The 19249-nt window shown below is 57.1% G+C and overlaps 1 protein-coding gene across 2 annotated transcripts in view; it reads right to left on the minus strand.

Annotated features, from left to right (window-relative positions):
- DCHS1 (dachsous cadherin-related 1) overlaps positions 1-19249 on the minus strand; it is a 78930-nt gene that overhangs the window by 20433 nt on the left and 39248 nt on the right. For both annotated transcript variants that reach the window (XM_063328947.1, XM_063328955.1), the window contains exons 3-9: positions 9678-9866; positions 9334-9565; positions 8050-8286; positions 6019-7038; positions 5624-5811; positions 717-813; positions 380-537 (exon numbers count right to left, since the gene is read on the minus strand). In XM_063328947.1, coding sequence (XP_063185017.1) covers positions 380-537; positions 717-813; positions 5624-5811; positions 6019-7038; positions 8050-8286; positions 9334-9565; positions 9678-9866 — 2121 coding nt within the window. The remainder of the gene's footprint in view (positions 1-379; positions 538-716; positions 814-5623; positions 5812-6018; positions 7039-8049; positions 8287-9333; positions 9566-9677; positions 9867-19249) is intronic.

The raw sequence follows: 19249 nt of genomic DNA on the forward strand, positions 1-19249 counted from the left end.
CTGGGAAGAATTAATGTCTCTGTGCAGGGGACCTCTTAAGGTCTTCTCTGCAACAGCATATCTAGGACATAGCTGGCTGTCCCAGTCTGGAAAAGACAGAACTGCTTACTATTAATGCTGTTGACCACTTTACAAACGAGAACACGCACAGTGGCAGATAGACCCATCCATCCCTTCCCATCCCTTCCCACCCCAGGCTCTCCACACAGATTTTAGGGCTGGATCAACAGCTGAGCAAGGGCAGAGGGTGCCCTGGGATGAAGGTGGTGGAGCGTGATAAGGTGGGGTGATAAGGCTTCCAAGTAGCTGCACGGTGTCCTCCGAGAGGTGACAGAGGGGTAGATGGTGCAGGGACAATTGGAGTTGGGGTGCTGGATACCTGAATGCGAATGATGGCTGAGGTACTGCGAGGCACCGTGCCCCGGTCACTGGCTGTCACGGTGAAGATGTATTCGGCACGATCAGAGCGGCGTAGAACTGTGGCAGTCCGCAACTCTCCAGTAGCCATGTGCAGCGTGAAACGCTCTGCCCAGGCTCCTGCGGAAAGAAGGTGAAACGCTGGAGGGAGAGGCAGAGAGGAGGGAGGGCAGGGGCAGGATGGGATGGAGGAGGGAGCCTGGTGTGGCAGGGCTGGGGCAGCGGGCAGCCATCTGCCCACAAGGGTGATGGCCGCGAGGCAGAGAGCAGCATCAATTAGTCAGTTCTGCAGCTCATACCTATCAGCGAGTAGATGATGGTCCCATTCTCACCCTCGTCGGGGTCCTTGGCTTGCAGGGAGGCGACTAGAAGTCCCGATGGCTTCTCTTCCAGCACCTGCAGCACAGCCCAGGGAGCAGCTGAGAGGCACAGGGCACCCTTCAGACCACCCCACAACCCCCTGGGCACAGGATCTGCATCTTTTTACACCAGTCCCGCCCCCCACCCAAGGCACAGACACCCCGGCAAGACTGACGCGCTGTGTCTGAAGCTGGACAACACGGAGAAGTCCACAGCAAAGCTGGCAAAGGGAGTTTCTGCCTTGGCGGCTCTCCTCCGTTCTGCCCTGTCTGACAACCAGCTTAGCAGCGCCGGGGTATGCTGCTGCAGGGCGATGGGAGGACACCGTCCTCCCATGTTACACCCAAAGCCTCCACAGCTGGGAAAATCCAGGGCTCCACGCAGTCCTGGTTCTCTCTGCCCCCCAACAGACCCCGGCAGCTGCAAATGCACAGGCGTGAGCACTGGCAGGCTCGGCGGCCAGTCACCCTGGCCGTGGAAGGTGATTTCCTCAGTTCCCACCAGCCAGCCCAAGGAGGTTTGCGATCCCTGGAAATGCAGCTGGCAGTTCTTCCCCGCCTTGGACACCTGGACTCTTAGGGGCTTTTCCCTTCTCTTTTTGTTCCCAGTTAGCACCGCTGACTGCCTGTCCGTAGGCACTTAAGACCACCATTTTATGCCAGCGCATCACGGTACCATCGAGACGTGAATTACGCACGTGCTCAACTAAGCCCACATTCTGAGGCGAGTTACCAGCTTCCTGACAGAGACCCCAGGGAGCAGCATTGCATGCAAGCACCTCTCCCGGATAGTTATGGAACCGGACACATCCCCACCACTGTCCCTCAACACCCGTCAGTCCTTGGGAGCACCCTCAGCGAACAACCCATCCCTGCTGGCAGAGCCGTCTCTCCTCCAGCACACGCTCCTTGCACCTCCCCACACCTCACCGGTAGAGCCCCGCTTGGCACGGGCTCTACGCTCCCTTCCACACCAGCAGACCTCAAATTCATATCCTGAGGTTACAGACCTCAAATTCGCATCCTATCGGCACATCCCACAGCACAAATCGTCCCCACAGGTCCAGCTGTGCTAGGTGATCTCTGTGTGGTACCACTTTAATGCATTCATGAAAAAGGCAAGAGGAATCAGAGCAAGAATCCAAGGAAAGAGGCTGCAAGCTCCTGAGAGGAGGCAAGCGTTAATGCTGTTGCACAAGCTGCTGGCACCAGGCTGGTGGCGCTCGGGGAGGGGAGAGCAGAGGAGCTGGACTTGTTTAGCCAGGCCAAGCAGTGATGTGACTGCACTCTGTAAACACTGGGGAGAGGGGAGGGAAATTCCAAGGAGAGAGAAGAGCTATTTAAGCAAAAACACAATATTGGCACAAGAACAAATGACTATAAAGTGGTCAGAAATTAGTTTAGGCTGGAAATTAAGAGATGGTTTCTAACTACCAGATCAAGGAATCTGGAACAGCATTTCACAGCAGTGATGGAGGCAGAAGACCTTCTAAATATAGCTTGGCTGCTTATGAAAAGGAGCGTCTGCGTGGACACCTCTGAGTGGGGCCATGCTTAGGAAGCCCCTTCCAACCGCTCCTCTGTAACGGCTGGGGCAGGGCCTGCCCCCCATGCTGTCCCTATCTGCCCTCAGCCGGGACACGAGGGGCTCCTGCTTCGCGTGCGTGGTCACACTCCTCTTCCACGAGGAATCCAACTCCATCCGAGGCATGCGGCGACTCAGCAGAGGAGTTAAATGAGCAGCGTCCGCACGGGCTCCATGTACAAATGCCATTTCAGATGCACAAACAGAGGAATAAAGAGCAACAGAAGTGGCCTTGCCTCTGCAAAAACCTCAGCCTTAGTAAAACTGCTACCAGGCAGGCTTGTCCCGGTCAGACGTCCACCCTCCAAGGAGGCTGCTGCAAATACCAGCTTGGTCCAAAGATCAGAGAGCCATCTCACGGCAGTGGATATACAGAGAAGATGCAAGAAATAGGGTACGTATGGAATAATCCTCCTGTGAAACCCTCCCAGCTTCCAGCAGTCTGTGGCTAAGTCACTTCCTGAGCCACAGATCATATTTTTGTTCAATAGCCTTTGATGGATTCTTTTTCTTTCCATGAATTCATCTAATTTTGAACCCATGCAACTTTTGGCAATGATTTCACAATTTAATTACGTTCTGCATGAAAAAGTACTGCCTTTGTTTATTTTAAACCTGCTGCCCGGTCATTTCTTACGAAGCTGCCTAGGTCTGGTATCGTGAAAAAAGCAACTTCTAATTTGCCCCTGACTTTCTCTGTGCCATTCACCGCACACCTCTGTTATATTCCTGCAGTTTCTTCCCATGCCAAAAAACGTTTGAGTCTTTTCTTTCTGCATGGAAACCATTATCTACTGGAGATCACATTAACATCCTTTTCTGGACCTTTTCTAGCACTACTGCTCATTTAGTGGAAAGGAGGCAGGGCAGGGAGTGTGCAGAATTTGAGACGTAGGGTAATGATGTTTTCTTTCGTTCTCTGTTCCTTTTCTAGTAACACTTAGCATTCGATTTGCCTTTTTGACTTCGGCTGAGCCCTGAGCTGACATTTTCACAAAGCATCCACAGCGATGCCCCCATCTTCTCCCTAAACTGAAGTAGCCGAGCCAGAGCCCACCGCCGTGTAAGTGAAATTCAGATTTCTTTTTGCCATGTGCATCCTTTCCAGTTAGCAACCGTGAATTTCATCTCCTGTCTTCTTTCCTAATTGAAGAGTAAACCAAGATCCTTCTACAGGTCTTCACAGGGAGCCCTCACCTTCATTACTACATAAATATACGAGTAACATCAACGATCACCCCTTCTGGAGGATATAGGAATACGCTAAATAGCCCGGATACCGGCACCAGTCCTAGGCACCCACCAGTGACATCCCTCCTCTGTGAACACAGGCCGCTTCTTCCCTCCCTTTGCTCCCTCTCCCTTTCCCAGTGACCAGTCCCTGGGAGGATCCATCACTGCTGCAGGTCCTGCGTCAACGCCGCCCGCTCCTGCCAGCGTGTCGCACCGTGCTCGACAATCTCATCTCGCAACCCTCCATGGGAGACGCCCCTCCAGCTGACGCCCAAAGCGAGGTGCTGACATAAATATCTCCCTCTGCTTTGTCTAACGAACATTGACGTGAATACTTCACCGAGCAAGTCTGCAATAAATCACTGAGCTTTGCATTTATCATTCAGTTTTTACTTTTCCCTCCAAGCCTTTCTTCTGCGCCGAGATCATGATTAACAGTGGCCCCTTCCTGTGCCTCATCCTTCTCTACCAGCATTTCTAGCAGGAGAGCTTCACACCAAAGTGCCCAAATATGTATTTCATTCAAAACTGTCACAGCATTTGCCTGCCTTTAGGACTCTCAACCTGTCCCATCCTTGCTCTGAGGGATGCGTACGCTTTTGTGCTACCTTTGCATGAGAAGAAACCTCCCGAGCTCCAGCAGGACGCTCCCAGCATTTCATGCCCCCGAAGACCGGCATCAGCCGCAGAGCCTGCTGTGCGAGCGTGTTGCGGGTGTCCCCGAGAGAGGAGACCGGACACTCAGCAGGCTGCGGACACAGAGGGAGCAATGCCGTTTCGCAGAGCCCGTCCAGCCGCGGTCTCAACAACGCCACGGCCGGCTGGTCCCTGGCCTGTGGGAATGACTGAAGGGCCAGAGCCTTCCTCGGACTAACTTTGCCTTCCTCTGCCTCCACCAGGCCCTGAGAGATGCCTTCACCCAGGCCAAGCCTTGCCAGACAGTTCTGCAAGCAGAGCGCGCCAGCTGCGCACGCAGGAAGGCGGCTGGGAAAGGGATGGCCGCGACCTGGAACGGGAAGGGGAAAAGTAATGAACAGGGAAGGCCTGACTGGAGTTGCAGAGTGTCCCCAGGGGCAGGTGCCGATGCCAGTCCAGCGCAAACCACAACGGCCACCCAGGCGCAGCAGTGACCTGCCGATACAGCCCTGCCTGCTCTGACCTGCCTCTGGTGCGCGGCTCAGGCGGGACTTGCGACAGAGAAAGGTTGTGATCGCATCACCGTGACGCGATGGCACAATGCAAGGGGCTTGGAGCACACTGCCCGAAGCGCAGCCGCGTGCAGAGCAACCACATCCTTTCAGCTGCAGGAGTGGAGGACGGCGCCTCGATTGCCCATCCAGCGCCGCTCGGCTGGCTCCAGCGAGCCCTGGCCACACGTGCCACCCCACAGGGCCGCCGCAGAGCAGAACGCAGCCAGCTGGGGGTGGAGGGCTGCTCCTCGCCCACTCTGTTGAGCAGCACAGACATGACTCACTCTCCAGCACCCTGAGCACCCGGGTGACGGCTGACACCACACAGCGCTGAGAGGGGAAGCTGGGCTGGGACCACAGCAGATTCTCAGAAACCCCTCGTGAGTGCAAAGTCCATCTGGGCAGGGCTTTCTTGACCTCCCAGAAAGCCGAGTGGCTGTACCAAAAGTCCTGAGACCTAGAAGTCAACGGCACCCCCTGCCTCCCCGCTCCCAAGTGTTATACCCCTGGCTCTGCTGGGTCAGGTTTAGGGCTCCCTTTCTCCTTCCCTCCTTGGAGGCACGTGTGAGCCAAGAGCTTCTGCCTGCTGGTCAGTCCTACCAGCCCCAGAGCCCTTTGCAGTCCTCACCTGCTCTGGGCACAGAGATTGCCAAGGATATGCCCACCCTTCCAGATCAATCAGATTTACCAGCCTGCCCTGGCTGCTGCATGGATGCAACCTCTGCCTGCTTATCTCCCACCCCGAAATTCTCCTGGGTGTCCCTGCCCACTCCCTTTCCCCCTGCACCCAGTGGCTACCACAGCCCTGCCTCGCCAGGGCTCCAGCCTGCTGCCCCTACCTGCACGGGCAGCTCCTGACCGCTGGCCACGTGGAGGAAAGCCGGAGCGTTGTCATTCTCGTCCAGCACAGTCACATAGATGGTTCCTGTGGCACTGCGGGGTGGTGCTCCCCCATCCTGCACGATCACCAAGAGCTGGTAGCTGGACTGCTGCTCCCGGTCCAGGCTATGCTTGGTGCTGAGCTCCCCTGTGAGGGAGAAGCGGGGACACAGCTCAGCCCGAAAGCCACTTTAGAGAAGAGCCTGTGCTCAGGAATGTTGCTGGGGAGCCCAGCGTTGCAGGGGTAGGCAGACGAACATTCTGTTGCGGCATTGGCCTGGCCCGCGTCACTTTTGACCTGCCCTGGGCTTTCTCCCCAGCCAGCCCCAGCCTAGGAAGCAAGGAAGTCTCTCACCTGTCTGCGCGTGGATGAGGAAGTTGGGATCATGCTGGAGCAGGCGGTAGGTGAGCCGGCTGTTCTGCCCAGCGTCCCGGTCACTCGCCATCACCCTTCCCACACTGCTACCAGGAGCCTGGTTCTCGGGAACAGTGAAGAAGTAACGCTCCTCACTCAGCCGGGGGCTGTTGTCATTCTCATCGGTGATGCTGATCCGTACAGTGCTGGTGCCTGTCTTCCGGGCTTCCCCCCCTGCACCACTGCCTCCTGCCGAGGCCAGCACTGTGAGCACGTACAGGTCCCGCGTCTCCCGGTCCAGTGCGCTCTTCACATACAGCCAGCCACTCTCGGGCATGATGCCAAAGCTGGCAGCGTCCCCGTCTGCACGCAAGTGGTAGGTAAGGGTCACAGATTCTGCATCGCGTGCCAGGGCCCGCACCTGCAGGAAGCGGGTGGAGACAGGGACACCTTCCTGCACCTCCACGCGGTAGGTGAGCGTGTCGAAGATGGGCCCATTGTCGTGCTCGGCTTGCACATGCACCAGCAACGTGAACGTGGAGCTGAGCTGGGGAACGCCGCTGTCTCGAGCCACAATGGCCAACCTGTAGGCTGCGCTGGCTTCATACTGCAGGGCCCCGATCAGTCGCACCGCCCCCGAGGAGCGGTCCACACTGAAGGTGCCATCACCTCCTGATGCCAGCTCAAAATTCACCTGACCGTTGGCACCGCTGTCACGGTCCTCGGCCTGCAAAGTGTACACTGTAGTCCCAGGTTCTGTGGCCTCTGGCAGCAGAATGGAGTCGGAGGGGGCTGGGAACACCGGAACGTTGTCATTCACATCTGAGACAGAGATTTTCACGCGTGTGTTGCTGTAGGCAGGAGGTGAACCACTTCGGGCCTGGACATCCAGAATGAGAACCGCTTGGGACTCATGATCGAGAGGCAGGCTGGTGCGGAGCTGCCCGGAGGCAGAGTCGATAGAAAAGTAGCCATGAGGATCCCCCGAGGAGATGGAATAAAAGATGTCATCCGCATGACCTGTGGACAAGGAAATCATAGAATCATAGAATCATAGAATTGTTGAGGTTGGAAGGGACCTTTAAGATCATCGAGTCCAACCTTTAGCCTACCCTGACAAGAGCCACTTCTAAACCATGTCCCTAAGTGCCCCATCTACCCTTTTTTTAAACGTCTCCAGGGATGGTGAATCCACCACCTCCCTGGGCAGCCTATTCCAATGTTTAATAACCCTTTCAGTGAAAAAATGTCTCCTAATATCTAATCTAAACCTCCCCTGACGTAACTTGAACCCGTTTCCCCTCGTCCTATCACTTGTCACCAGGGAGAAGAGGTCAGCCCCCATCTCTCTACAACCTCCTTTCAGGGAGTTGTAGAGGGTGATAAGGTCTCCCCTCAGCCTCCTCTTTTCCAGGCTAAACAACCCCAGCTCCCTCAGTCGTTCTTCATAAGGTTTGTCCTCCAGGCCCCTCACCAGCTTTGTAGCCCTTCTCTGGACACGCTCCAACACCTCAATGTCCCTCTTGTAGCGAGGGGCCCAAAACTGAACGCAGTACTCGAGGTGGGGCCTCACCAGTGCCGAGTACAGGGGGATGATCACTTCCCTAGTCCGGCTCACCACATTATTCCTGATACAGGCTAGGATGCTGTTGGCCTTCTTGGCCATGAAGGCAGGAGCGATGATTTGCGTACCCGGCTCACCTCCTCAGCCCCCTACAGACAGCAGCAGGGCTGGGCAGCGCTGGCTGCGGCACAGTCCGGTCGGAAGGTGGACAGTAGCACCGGTGCATGTGCAGGTATGCACAGATGCACGTTGCACAAGTGTGAGTGTACACGCGTGTGTAAGTACACATGTGAGAGCACGCACTGAGTTGGGCGACAACCGCACGGGTCCGCATTCTGATGCGCGTGCCTCTGTGCGTGCGTGGAGCTCCCAGAACAGGGATGCTCTGTGAGGAAGCGTGGTACTGGACCTTCCAGACGATGCAGGGACAGGGAAAGTGACTGCATACAAAAGGGACAAGCCCGTACCTGGAGGGTTCTGGGCCCGGACAGCCCCCACGCTGGCACCCTGCAGCACGTCCTCAGGCACTGTGAAGAAGTACTGAGCTTGCTCGAAGACAGGGGGGGAGACTGTGCCCTCCACGACGCTGATGTTCACCCGGGCATTTGGCTGTGCCTGTAGGCCCCCACCGTCTTGTGCAGAGATCACCAGCTGCACCAGGGTGTTGGCTTTACCACTCAGGGACCATGAGAGGGAGATGACACCTAAGGAAGAAAGCAGCTCAGAGGGCTTTACGCCTGCAGCCCTGCCTGTCATCCGGCAGCAAGGGAACAGGCCAAACCATAAGCTTGAAAAGAAAGATCTGAGTGGGCAGCAAACAACGTGCATTCCAGGGGGGAGCTTGCCATGGAAGAACTGGAGTAAAGAAGAGGAATCTTCCTGGGAAAGCCCCCCTAGATCCTCCTTTCTCAACCTTAGGCCCACGCCCCGCCACTCGCCTGAGCTAAGCAGTGGTCAGGGATAACGAGTCAGACCGCAGATCTTGGGAGAGGAAAAGGAGGGAATAGGGCTTCCAATGTGGGGCACAGGGTGGGGGTCATGACACAGCAGGTGGGATCAAGGCTGTGGGGAGGCTCTTGGAAGAGACATAGAACCGAAGGACCATCCTCAATAGGCCCTACAAAGGAGGTGTCGCTGCATTAGGATGGCTGGTAGGCATGTCTCATCCCGGTCACATTCTGGGAACTTGGGGACCAGTGTGGAGAGACCCAGATGCCTGTGCTCAGCACAGGACACCTTCCCGTCCTGCTGAGAGCCCCTGGCACCACACACCCATGCACTCACCTCCCCAGAAGAAACTGCTCTGGCTTTGGCGGCCAAAGCAAGGCAGAGCAAGATGCAGCTAACGAGAAAGGTGGGACAGAGTTACAGGGGAGGAGAGTAAACTGAGCAGGGGGCGGGGAGGGAACTGGACAGGGACAAGAAACTAAGCAGGACACAGCCAGATGGGGTAAAGCAAGCGGCATGTGGGGGGAAAGGTGCAGTGAGTCAGCGATGGGAAACGAGGGAGAGGTAGGAAGACGGGACAAATGAGGAACAGAGCAGGGAGCAGAAACAAGTGGGAAGGGGCTGACAGAGGCTCGAGAAGCCGAGGCAGGGAAGACGCGGCAGGGAGAGGAACAGACATATTCTGGTGGCAGACTGCTCTGCTGCGATGGCCAAGCAGCGACCCTCAGGCTGGCTTTTACACCTGCCTGCATCCCACTGCTCCGACTGCCACCTACCCAGCTGCCCCCTGAGCTCTCGCTCACCTGTGTCCTTGTTGAGGGAGAAGAGAGGGGGTGAGTTTCCCAGGACAATGCGGTAGGTCACTCTCCCGTTCAGCCCCTCGTCCTTGTCGTGGGCAGTAACACGCAGCACAGCTGTACCTGGCATGCTCTGTGTGCTGATGCTGGCAGCATACTCCAGCGGGTAAAACACTGGCCGGTTGTCATTTATGTCCTCCAGAAAAACCTTCACATACACCATGGAGTTCAGGCCACCCTGTGAAAGGCTCAGATCAGAGATGGCGCAAAGAGCAGGGGCGAGGACAACAGTATCCCCTGCACGGTGCTGCGTCAGCAGCATCGTATCCCCACAGCCTCCCAGCACTCACCCCGTCAACAGCAGTGATGGTGAAATCATAGGCGGACGTGCCCTCATCACGGTCCAGAGGCTGCACGGTGCACAGCTGCCCCGAGTGCTTGTCGATGCTGAACTGCGTGGGGACAACACTGCCGATGCCAGAACCAATGGAGTAGGAAAGGGAGCCAAATGTGCCACTGTCTGCATCTGTGGCTGTCACCTGGAGAGGGAAGGCACTACATGAGCAGGGCCAGCATCACAGAGAAGACCACCAGCCAGACCCAGCCCACCACCACCACCACAACCCAGTGCCGCCCTCTGCCCCGTGGCCCACAACCACTGCGCTGTCCTCAAAGCTGGCTGTAGCGAAGCAGACAGTTACCACCTCAACCTGGCGATTTTTGTCCCAGGCAAGCCACCGCTTTCCCTGCAGCCCTCCCTGCAAGAGCACAGGGCCTCCCAGGGCCCACTGGCTGCAGCCAGCGCCCTGGCCAGTGCTGCAGGCAGCTGTGCGGGACCCCAGGATCAGCCCACGCTGGCCCGGTCCCCGCGAGGGGACAGAGAGTTGGGGGAGCACAGCACTGCAGACTCGCAAGAGCCGCACCACGCTTTCTACCTACAGCGCTGCCGGGGGTCCCTGCACCCCCTGAGGTGCCTTGTTTCGGGTGATATCTCCCTTCTTGCACCCCTGGGGCGACATCCGTGACCCTGGTGAACAGACTTGCCGTAGCAAAGGGAAAGGCCATGGGGAGAGGGGCTGCAGAAAGGCCAAACCTCACACAGATGCCAGGGATCTGGCAGCCGAGCATCCCCATCGCACCCAGCTTGCTTGGCCAGCCAGGGGCAACTCCTGCTTTCCCAGCGGCTGCCCTGCCCCTCTGCTCTTTCTTTTCTGCAAAGGTGCTTAAGGCAAGACAGGAAAAAAACCCAGCCCCCTTTCCACCATGACCCCGGCTCTGTCCTGCTCTCAGAGCTCTGTGCCCAACAGCCTGAGGGCGGCACTGCCCTGTGACAGCCGGGGCCCGCCGGAGCCCAGGGCACGTGGATTGCACCAGCAGTTACGGACACGGCAGGAGGAGGCCCCGGTTCCTCCTCGCAGAGCTCAGGTCAGCAGAAAACAGCCCCTTCCCCCTGACCCCAGCGCCGCTGCCCATGGCCCATCCACCAGCTGGGAGCTGCGCGCAGAGAACAAAGCTGGAGGACGGAGCCAGGAGGGAGGCAGCTGGGCCAGGCCCGGGTGAAGTGGAGTTCAGGCCTCGTCAGCCACAGCTCCTCCCAGCAGCAGCGCTGGGGCCTCGGCTCCCGTGAGCGAGGAGCGCAGGAACGCCGCGCGCGCGCCAAGGAAAGGGCCCAGCTGGGGGCTGCAAACAGCTCTTTCCTTTGGGCAGGGCCCCTAACCTGAACCACTCGCCCCATCGCCAGAGGCGGAGGAGCAACAGGGGAGAGCACGGGGAACGGCTTGGGCCGGGGAAGAAAGGATAAAGCGGGTAGAGGTAGGACCTCCCTCCCCGCAGACCGTACGCTCTGCACCCCGGGGAGGGGAGGCAGCAGCGGAGAGAGCCCCTCGCCCACCCGCTCTCCTGCCCAGCGATGCATGGCCTCCAGAGAGGGCCCGCAGCGCCTGCGGCACCCCCTCAGCTCTCCCGCCCTGCCGCCTGCGGCCGAAGGGGGTGCCTGAGGGGAGAAGCCCGAGAGCACCTCTACGGCGAGCACCGTGCTCCCCGTGCAGAGCGTTTGCTCCTGCGAGCAGCTGCCAGAAGACGCGCTGTGAAACAGGATCCCCCTCCCCTGCTCCAGCTGCAGAGCGCTCAGAGCCACAGGTGCCATGGCAGCGGCCCCCACAAGAAAGCACTTTGGGAAATCGGACCCACCTGCCTCCCCCCACACCACCCGCGGCCCCGGGCTCAACACCCCCCCTCCCGCCTGCCCCAGCTCCCTTCGCTGCGGAGCTGCTCGTTTGAGAGTCGCAATCTGTCCTCACTGACGCTGCTGAGACCCCCCTGTACTCAGGTTACCTGTCGTCCGGCTCCGTGATGGACAGTATTACTGGGGCGACAGCCCTGTACCAACACACTCGAGTTGTGTGCCCTGCCTGGGTTTTAGCTGGTAGCGTTCTCTTCTCTAGCGCTGCAGACGGAAAGGCACCCGAAACTGATAAGCTGCCACACTGACTGGAATGGGCACTGCGTGGCAAATTGATAACTTCTTTCTTTCAAAAAAGACTTATCACTCAGGAAGTGCTCTAAAATGCATGTCAGCTGCACGCTGTACAGCAACGAGCTCTGCAGCGGAGTATGGTATTTTCCTTAGGCTGCCGGGGCCAAGGGCTGTGGTGCTTCCAGAGCAGCCTTGCTTCCCCACCATAACCACCCTCTGACAGCCGCCGTCCTAAGATAGATCTCGCCAGGGAAAGCTCTCTGGAAATCCAGCTTTTGGCCACAGAAGCTGGGTCAGATTTTGGGAATGGGGGAGGAACAGACAAGCTCTTACTATTATGCAGTACAGCACCATCTCCCTGGCTGCTCCCTGGTACCCAGAGCCATCTCCCTGCAAGAGCCTCACGGAGCCACCAGTCTGGTATCGGAGGCAAACCCAGCTGTAGAGCCAGGGCAAGGCATCCTCAGAAAAATTCCCCATTCGCATGTGTCCGGCACTCCACCTCCCCATCCTGCTGTGGGACTCTCTGTGGACCAACAGCCTAACGCAAACCCTGACGGCCCAAGCCCACACCGGGTCCAGGAGAGCTCATGTCACTGCCGCACCAGCACCGGTGCGACCACGACCGGAGACTTGTGTCTGTCCCAGTCTCACTTGGAGGGGTGGTGCTAAACGAGTGCCCAGAGAAAAACCACAGGAACAACAAAACTCCTGAAGGAGCAGCTGACTGTGCCAGCTCAGTGTGGGGCTGGGCGGTTTGCTCAGCGTCTCTGCCACGCTGCGGAGAGGGAGCCCGAGCCCTCTTGCCCGCAGGCAGGCAGTGCCTGGGGACCGCTGACGCCCTGTTGTGCGTTCGGTGGCATGGTGGCCACACGCCTGTGGGCAGCCCACGCTCAGCAGGGCCCGACACAGCCCCGAAGGCAGCGCAGATCCCATCTGCGGCTGGGGTGATGCCTCCTGGGGACTCCTCTGAGAGGCAGCACAGAGCTGGATCAGCCATTAGGTATGGCAGACACCACGGTCTAGATCGTACGGGTAGCTGGGACCCACGTCTGCAGGCTGCAGAGCACACAGAGTCTGGGACGTGGGGCACATTTTTAGCTCTGAGGATAATTAACCACCAAAAGCGTTCATCAAGGCCTGTGGTGAATTCACCACTCCTGGAAATTTTTAAACCAAGTCTGGATATTTTTCTAGGAACTTTGCTAAAAGCTAATGCAGGGCAGCCCCGGGCTCTGTACTTAGCGCCCACCCCGGTTCTTGGATCAACAGCTGGTTTTACTGTAGCTTACTTGTGAGGCTCCTGATGTTTGCCTGAGAAATAAGAGGGAAATGCGGTCAAGCTGTCTGTGGGACAGCCCAGGAAACACTCCAGTCGGGGCTGGGCAATGCCTGCTGCTTGAATACATGGGAGCAGAAGTCACAGTGCTGAGCCTGAATGGAGTCCCTACGGAACCTTCACCTCTGACTTCCTTGAACATCCTTCAGGACCAAGACTGGCTGTGCCCTCCTGGGAATCAGGAGGAGCTACGTGACAGAAGAAAGAGAAGAGAAGGAGAAGGCTGCAGCTGGGAACAATACACCTGCATGAGCCTGCAGGGTCAGCATGCAGATACGGGATGTGGGCAAAGCTATGGGGTCACCTCATCTGCACAGGACATCTGCACAAGCTCGCAGGATCACCACGGATACACCAGGCACAATGTGCAGAGGCAAAGTGCACGCTGTGGTTCTGCCCAAGACTGCAGTAGGTGCAGCACCACGTGCCAAGAACAGAGGGGTTAGGGGCAGAGCCTAGTTGGAGGTCAGTGACGAGTGGTGTTCCCCAGGGGTCAGTACTGGGTCCAGTCCTCTTCAATATATTCATCAGTGACCTGGACGAAGGGATAGAGTGCACCCTCAGCAGGTTTGCTGATGACACAAAGCTGGGGGGGCGGGTGGCTGACACACCAGAAGGCTGTGCCGCCATACAGAGAGACCCGGACAGGTTGGAGAGTTGGGCAGAGAGGAGCCTTATGAAATTCAATAAGGGCAAGCGTAGGGTGCAGCACCTGGGGAGGAATGACCCCCTGCACCAGTCCAGGTTGGGGGCTGACCTGCTGGAGAGCAGCTCTGCAGAGAGAGACCTGGGAGTCCTGGTGGGCAACAGGATGACCATGGGCCAGCAATGTGCCCTTGTGGCCAAGAAGGCCAATGGCATCCTGGTGGGCATCAAGAAGTGTGCGGCCAGCAGGTCGAGAGAGGTCATGAGGAGGAACTTCTTTCCTGTGAGGGTGGCAGAGCCCTGGCACAGGCTGCCCAGAGAGGTGGTGGAGTCTCCGTCTCTGGAGACATTCCAAACTTGCCTGGACACGTTCCCATGCAACCTGCTCTGGGTGACCCTGCTCTGGCAGGGGGTTGGTCTGGATGACCTCCAGAGGTCCCTTCCAACCCTACCATTCTGTGATTCTGTGGGTTCACAAAGCAGAAGTGCAGGGAGACTCCCCGCATCGGGTGAAAACATTCTGTGCCATGTCGTGGGACAGCAGCCCAGCACTCTCTCCCCATGCTGGGACTCCAGAAGCGCCCCATGAGGCAGGGAGTGTGGTGACCCTGGAGCTCTGACTTCAAGAGTCCAGATGTTCCCAGTCACAGATGCAGCCAGATCAGCACTGAGAAGGAAGACATAGTGCATTGTTTCTATGGTTCATTACGTTCTCTGTTGAGGACCTACTTCTAATCACTGCTGCTACCCCTGAGTCTGATTCTGCCCTTGTAAGACTAAGGGGTGGTTGATCTCAGAAACCATCTGGGTATTGGTATTGGTGGGTGGACCAGACAACCCATCCCCTTCCTGGGTAAACCAGCTGCATGGTCAGAGTAGGTTTCCTGTTCTGCCCTGGAGGACCCCATTCTGCAAAGGGAAATCCTTTGCCGTCAGGAGATAACGGCTGCATGAATGCATCCCGCTATTGCATATGGGATGTGTTTCTGACAGCAACCAGCTCCTTGGTCTTGACCGAGACTCAGGGGCCTGCAGAGCATCGTGCTCGAGCCCAGAATGCGGCCAGGGTTTCCGAGCAGCACAGGGCCAGTGCTCCCGCCTGCCTTTCGGCCTTGTTAAGATGTGCTTGGCTGCAAGCGTGGTATTTCTCTGGAACCTGCTGCAGCTGTGCGCAGCACATGGAGCGTTACTCTGCCTCCATGCCTTGTCCTCTCATTCCGCGTACAGCACGCTCCTGGGATAGCCCAGCCTTTGCACAGCCTCACGCGGAGCCCGCCCAGCCCAGGGCAGCACTGGCGTCCCCCAGCGCTGCGCGCCGTGCTAGCCACGGCCAGGTCCGGCCTGCAACGGGCTACACCTCTCCCATGTCCCACAGCACGCCCCATCCCCCCCCGCCTCTTGTGCCCCACACAGTTCCATCCCATCCCGGGCCCCATAGAGATGCTCACACGGGCACTAGGACTGTCGCTTTTCTCTCGTCACCCCCATGACACCTCCATCGCCTCTCTGTATTGCCAGCTTCCCCCAAAGCCCAGGCTATCCCCCTGGCCACGCCGCGGTGCCCCACGGTTCTGCTGTGGCTGCGCGGAGCCAGCACCAGGCCACGGGCTGGGGAGCGCAGCCTGGGCTTGAGGCCCTCGATCTCTCTTCACGTCTGCCCTTCCCCTCGCAGGGCAGCGCGCACAGTCTCAACCCGCCAGGGTCTGCTGGCCGTGCCCCGGTCCAGCCGGAGCCGCGTGCTCTCCAGCAGCGCCGGGCTCAACAAAAATGTAAAAATGTGGAACACCTCGCTGCAGGGCACAGGGATGTCGAACTGTACAGATCCAGAAAGCAACTCCCCACGTTTACAGAGAAAAAGCCACTAAAGGCTTTAAACGCAAGGACATCAATGCTGCGCCGGGAAATCCCTGAGCTGGAATTGCCAAGGAGGCAGCAGTACCTGAGGGAAGCCTCTGGATCACAGACCCTGGGTCTCACACAGAATTTCCAGTTCCAAGGCCAAGCAGGGGTGACACACAGCTGGATTTTCTGTTCGCTAGCAAGGGAGAACCGACTGCGGATGTGGTAAACAGTGGTAGCTTGGCTGTAGCTACCATGAGGTGTTTGGGATCCTAAAGGGAATGAGGAAGGAGAGTAGCAGAGCGCAGACCCTGGACTTCAAGCAAGACTTTAGCTTACGCAGGGGACTGGTAGGTGGGAGGGATCCCATGGGAGACAGCTCTGAAGGCCAAGGGAGCTCAGGAAAGCTGGAAGGCCTTCAGCACAGCGTACTTCAGGCACAAGAACAGCCCATCCCAGTACTCAGGAAAACAAGGAGACGTATCAGCAGATGACCTTGGCTAAGCAGGGACGCAAAAAAGCAGCATATGGGAGGTGGATGCAGAGGCAAGCTACGAAGGAGGAAATGATAACCATTGCCCAGGCATGTAGGGATGGTGTCAGGAAAATCAAAGTTCAAGTGGGGTTGAGACTTGCAAGGAGAATTGAGGGTGCTAAGAAGAGCCTCTACCATTACATTGGTAGTAGAAGGCTCAATAAGGGCCCATTTCTGAATGCAGCGGGTGATTTAGTGACAGCAGACACAGATAAGACTGAGACACTCAATGCCTCCTTTACCTCAGTCTTCACCAACAAGGTCTCCCAGGCTTCCATGCTTTTTGAAAGGGTTCAGAGAGCTACCAGACAGGGATGACGATTGAGTCAGGATTTCTTCATCCTTCTTCATCAAGTTCTTCAAGTGAAGCTGAAGAGCCTGCATCAATGGATGCTGACAGAAATGGACCAGCAGGGCTGCCCTTTCAAATGTGGTGGAGATCAGGGGAGATCCCTGACAAGTGGAGGAAAGCAAGTGTGGCACTCCACCCTCAAAAAAGCCCAAAAGGATGAGCTGAGGATCTATGCTCTTGTCAGCCACACTCTGGTCCCTGGGAGAATCATGGAGCGAGTCCTCTTGGAGCATGTTTTTGGACACATGGAGGAGCTTGGGAGGGTAAGAGCCAGCACGGATTGACTGTCCTGTTTTCTTTCTGTGACACAATGATGGGATCTGAGGTTGAAGGGATGACAGCTGTGGATGACAATCATCTTGACTTTAAGAAGATTTTGACGCCTTCTTCCACAATCCTCATATCTAAGGCAGGATGTTATGGTTTGGAGGGCTGGACAATGCGGTGGGTCAAAACCATGTTGGAGGGTTGGACTCAGAGGGTGGCGGTTCATGAGCTGTGGTCCACCTGGAGGCAGGTGCCAAGTGGAGCACCACGGGGACCAGCCCAGGGACCTCTCCTGCCGACCATCTTCAGCAATGACCCAGCGCAGGCACAGAGTGCGTGCTCGTTAAGGTTACAAAACGAGGTACCAATCGGGGAGGGGAAGCAGCTGACACGCTTGGGGGCTGGACTGCACCCCATTCTCAGGACTCACAACCATTGCACGCTCAGCAGCAGCCCTGGATTTGCTGCAGCAAATCCAGCTGTCCCAGCGAGAGACGCTCCCTGTCCTCTTCTCCCAGTCACACACAGGGAGTTCACAACTCTTCCTCTGAACCCATGCCCTCCTTTCCTGTGCCCGTGGGGCTGGGCAAATGCAAGGCATTTGGGAGGGCTCCAGCCACGCAGTCCCCAAATCCCTGTTAATCTTATAGGCTGCAGGACTAGTTGGGTTTTCCTCAGATATCCATGTCCCTACAAGAGGGCAGGAGCCTTGCACCAAGCCAAAGGCATGCAGCAGCCCAGCAGCCCTCCACATGCAGATCATAGAATCACAGAATCACAGAATCTTCATGGTTGGAAAGGACCTTTGAGGTCATCGAGTCCAACCAAACAACCTACAATCTCTGGCACTAGAGCATGCCCTGAAGTGCCACATCTGGACGTTTCTTAAACACCTCTAGGGATGGTGACTCAACCACCTCCCCGGGCAGGCTGTTCCAGTGCCTGACCACTCTTTTAGTAAAGTAATTCTTCCTACTATCTAATCTAAACCTCCCCTGCCGCAGCTTCAGACCATTTCCCCTGGTCCTGTCATTATTCACCTGGGAGAAGAGGCCAACACCCACCTCTCTCCAACCTCCTTTCAGGGAGTTGTGGAGGGCAATGAGGTCTCCCCTCAGCCTCCTCTTCTCCAAGCTAAACATGCCCAGCTCCCTCAGCTTCTCCTCATAGGACTTGGTCTCCAGACCCCTCACCAGCCTGGTAGCTCTCCTCTGGACACGCTCCAGCACTTCAAGGTCCCTCTTGTACAGAGGGGCCCAGAACTGAACACAGTACTCCAGGTGAGGCCTCACCAGTGCCGAGTACAGAGGCACCATCACTTCCCTGCTCCTGCTGGCCACGCTATTCCTCATACAAGCCAGAATGCTGTTGGCCTTCTTGGCCACCTGGGCACGCTGCTGGCTCATGTTAAGCTGGCCGGCCACCAGCACCCCCAGGTCCTTTTCTGCGGGGCAGCTTTCCAGCCACTCTTCCCCAAGCCCCTGGCATTGCGTGGGGTTGTTGTGACCAAAATGCAGGACCATGCGGCTCTGCAGCTGCCCCCACCTCTGTTCATAGCCCACAGCAGGGGTCACAGCACGCTGACATCCAGTGGGGAACAACAACAACAGCACGGATTCCCAGGTCTTTCCAACATAATCTACATCTCCCAGACACATAAACATGCAGTGACACTCCCAGATGCTGCAAACAGCAGTGATTCCACACATGATGTCCTACAAAGCCTCCACTCACTAGAGTCAGCGAGCGGAGCGTACACACGTTCACGTGCCCGTTCTCTGTTCCCCTAACCTTGCCTGCAGGCTGCTTCTCTCCTGCTGCCCTGCCTTGGCTTCACTGGCCCCCTGCACTAAGCCTGGGCCCATCTCTGGCACCTCCCGAACTTCTGCCTTGGGTGTTTTCACAGTTCCAGCATGTCCAGGGTCCATCTTTCATACAACTCTTTCCACTGCTGGAAAGAGCAAGGGTAAAACCTCCTTGTGCTGGCAGAGGCTGAGGGTTCCCAGGTGCTACGTAGCCAAAGAGTGAAAATACTCACCGGGGAAGGGAGAAAGAAGCATGAGCCAACCCCTTTCCCAAGGGCCATGAGACACCCACCGTACTTGGCTTGGAAGAAGTTTACACTAAGGCAAAAGACAGCAGTGGTCGGCAGGATCCTGTGCCCTTCACGAGTTAATGTTTCAGTCCTAGTTCATGCTTGAGTCCTAACGAGATAGGCTGGCAATTTTGCGGTTACTGGGAAATGGGTTGTACGCTTGGTTTTTGTTGTTTCTTCCTTACACCAGACAAGGGAAATAAGAAGAGAATACAAGAGAGAACAGCAGCACAAACCAAGAGCTGGGCTGCAAGGGAAAACCTGACAGAGGGGAATTAAGATTTTGCTTACTCGCCAAGCGAAGCAAGAGGAGGGAGAGGCAGGAGAAGCCAGGGAGGGTAAGCCACTTCAATGTGAGGGGACAGCCTGAACCA

The sequence above is a fragment of the Chroicocephalus ridibundus genome, chromosome 1, assembly GCF_963924245.1.
Source record: "Chroicocephalus ridibundus chromosome 1, bChrRid1.1, whole genome shotgun sequence".
NCBI classification, from domain to species: domain Eukaryota; kingdom Metazoa; phylum Chordata; class Aves; order Charadriiformes; family Laridae; genus Chroicocephalus; species Chroicocephalus ridibundus.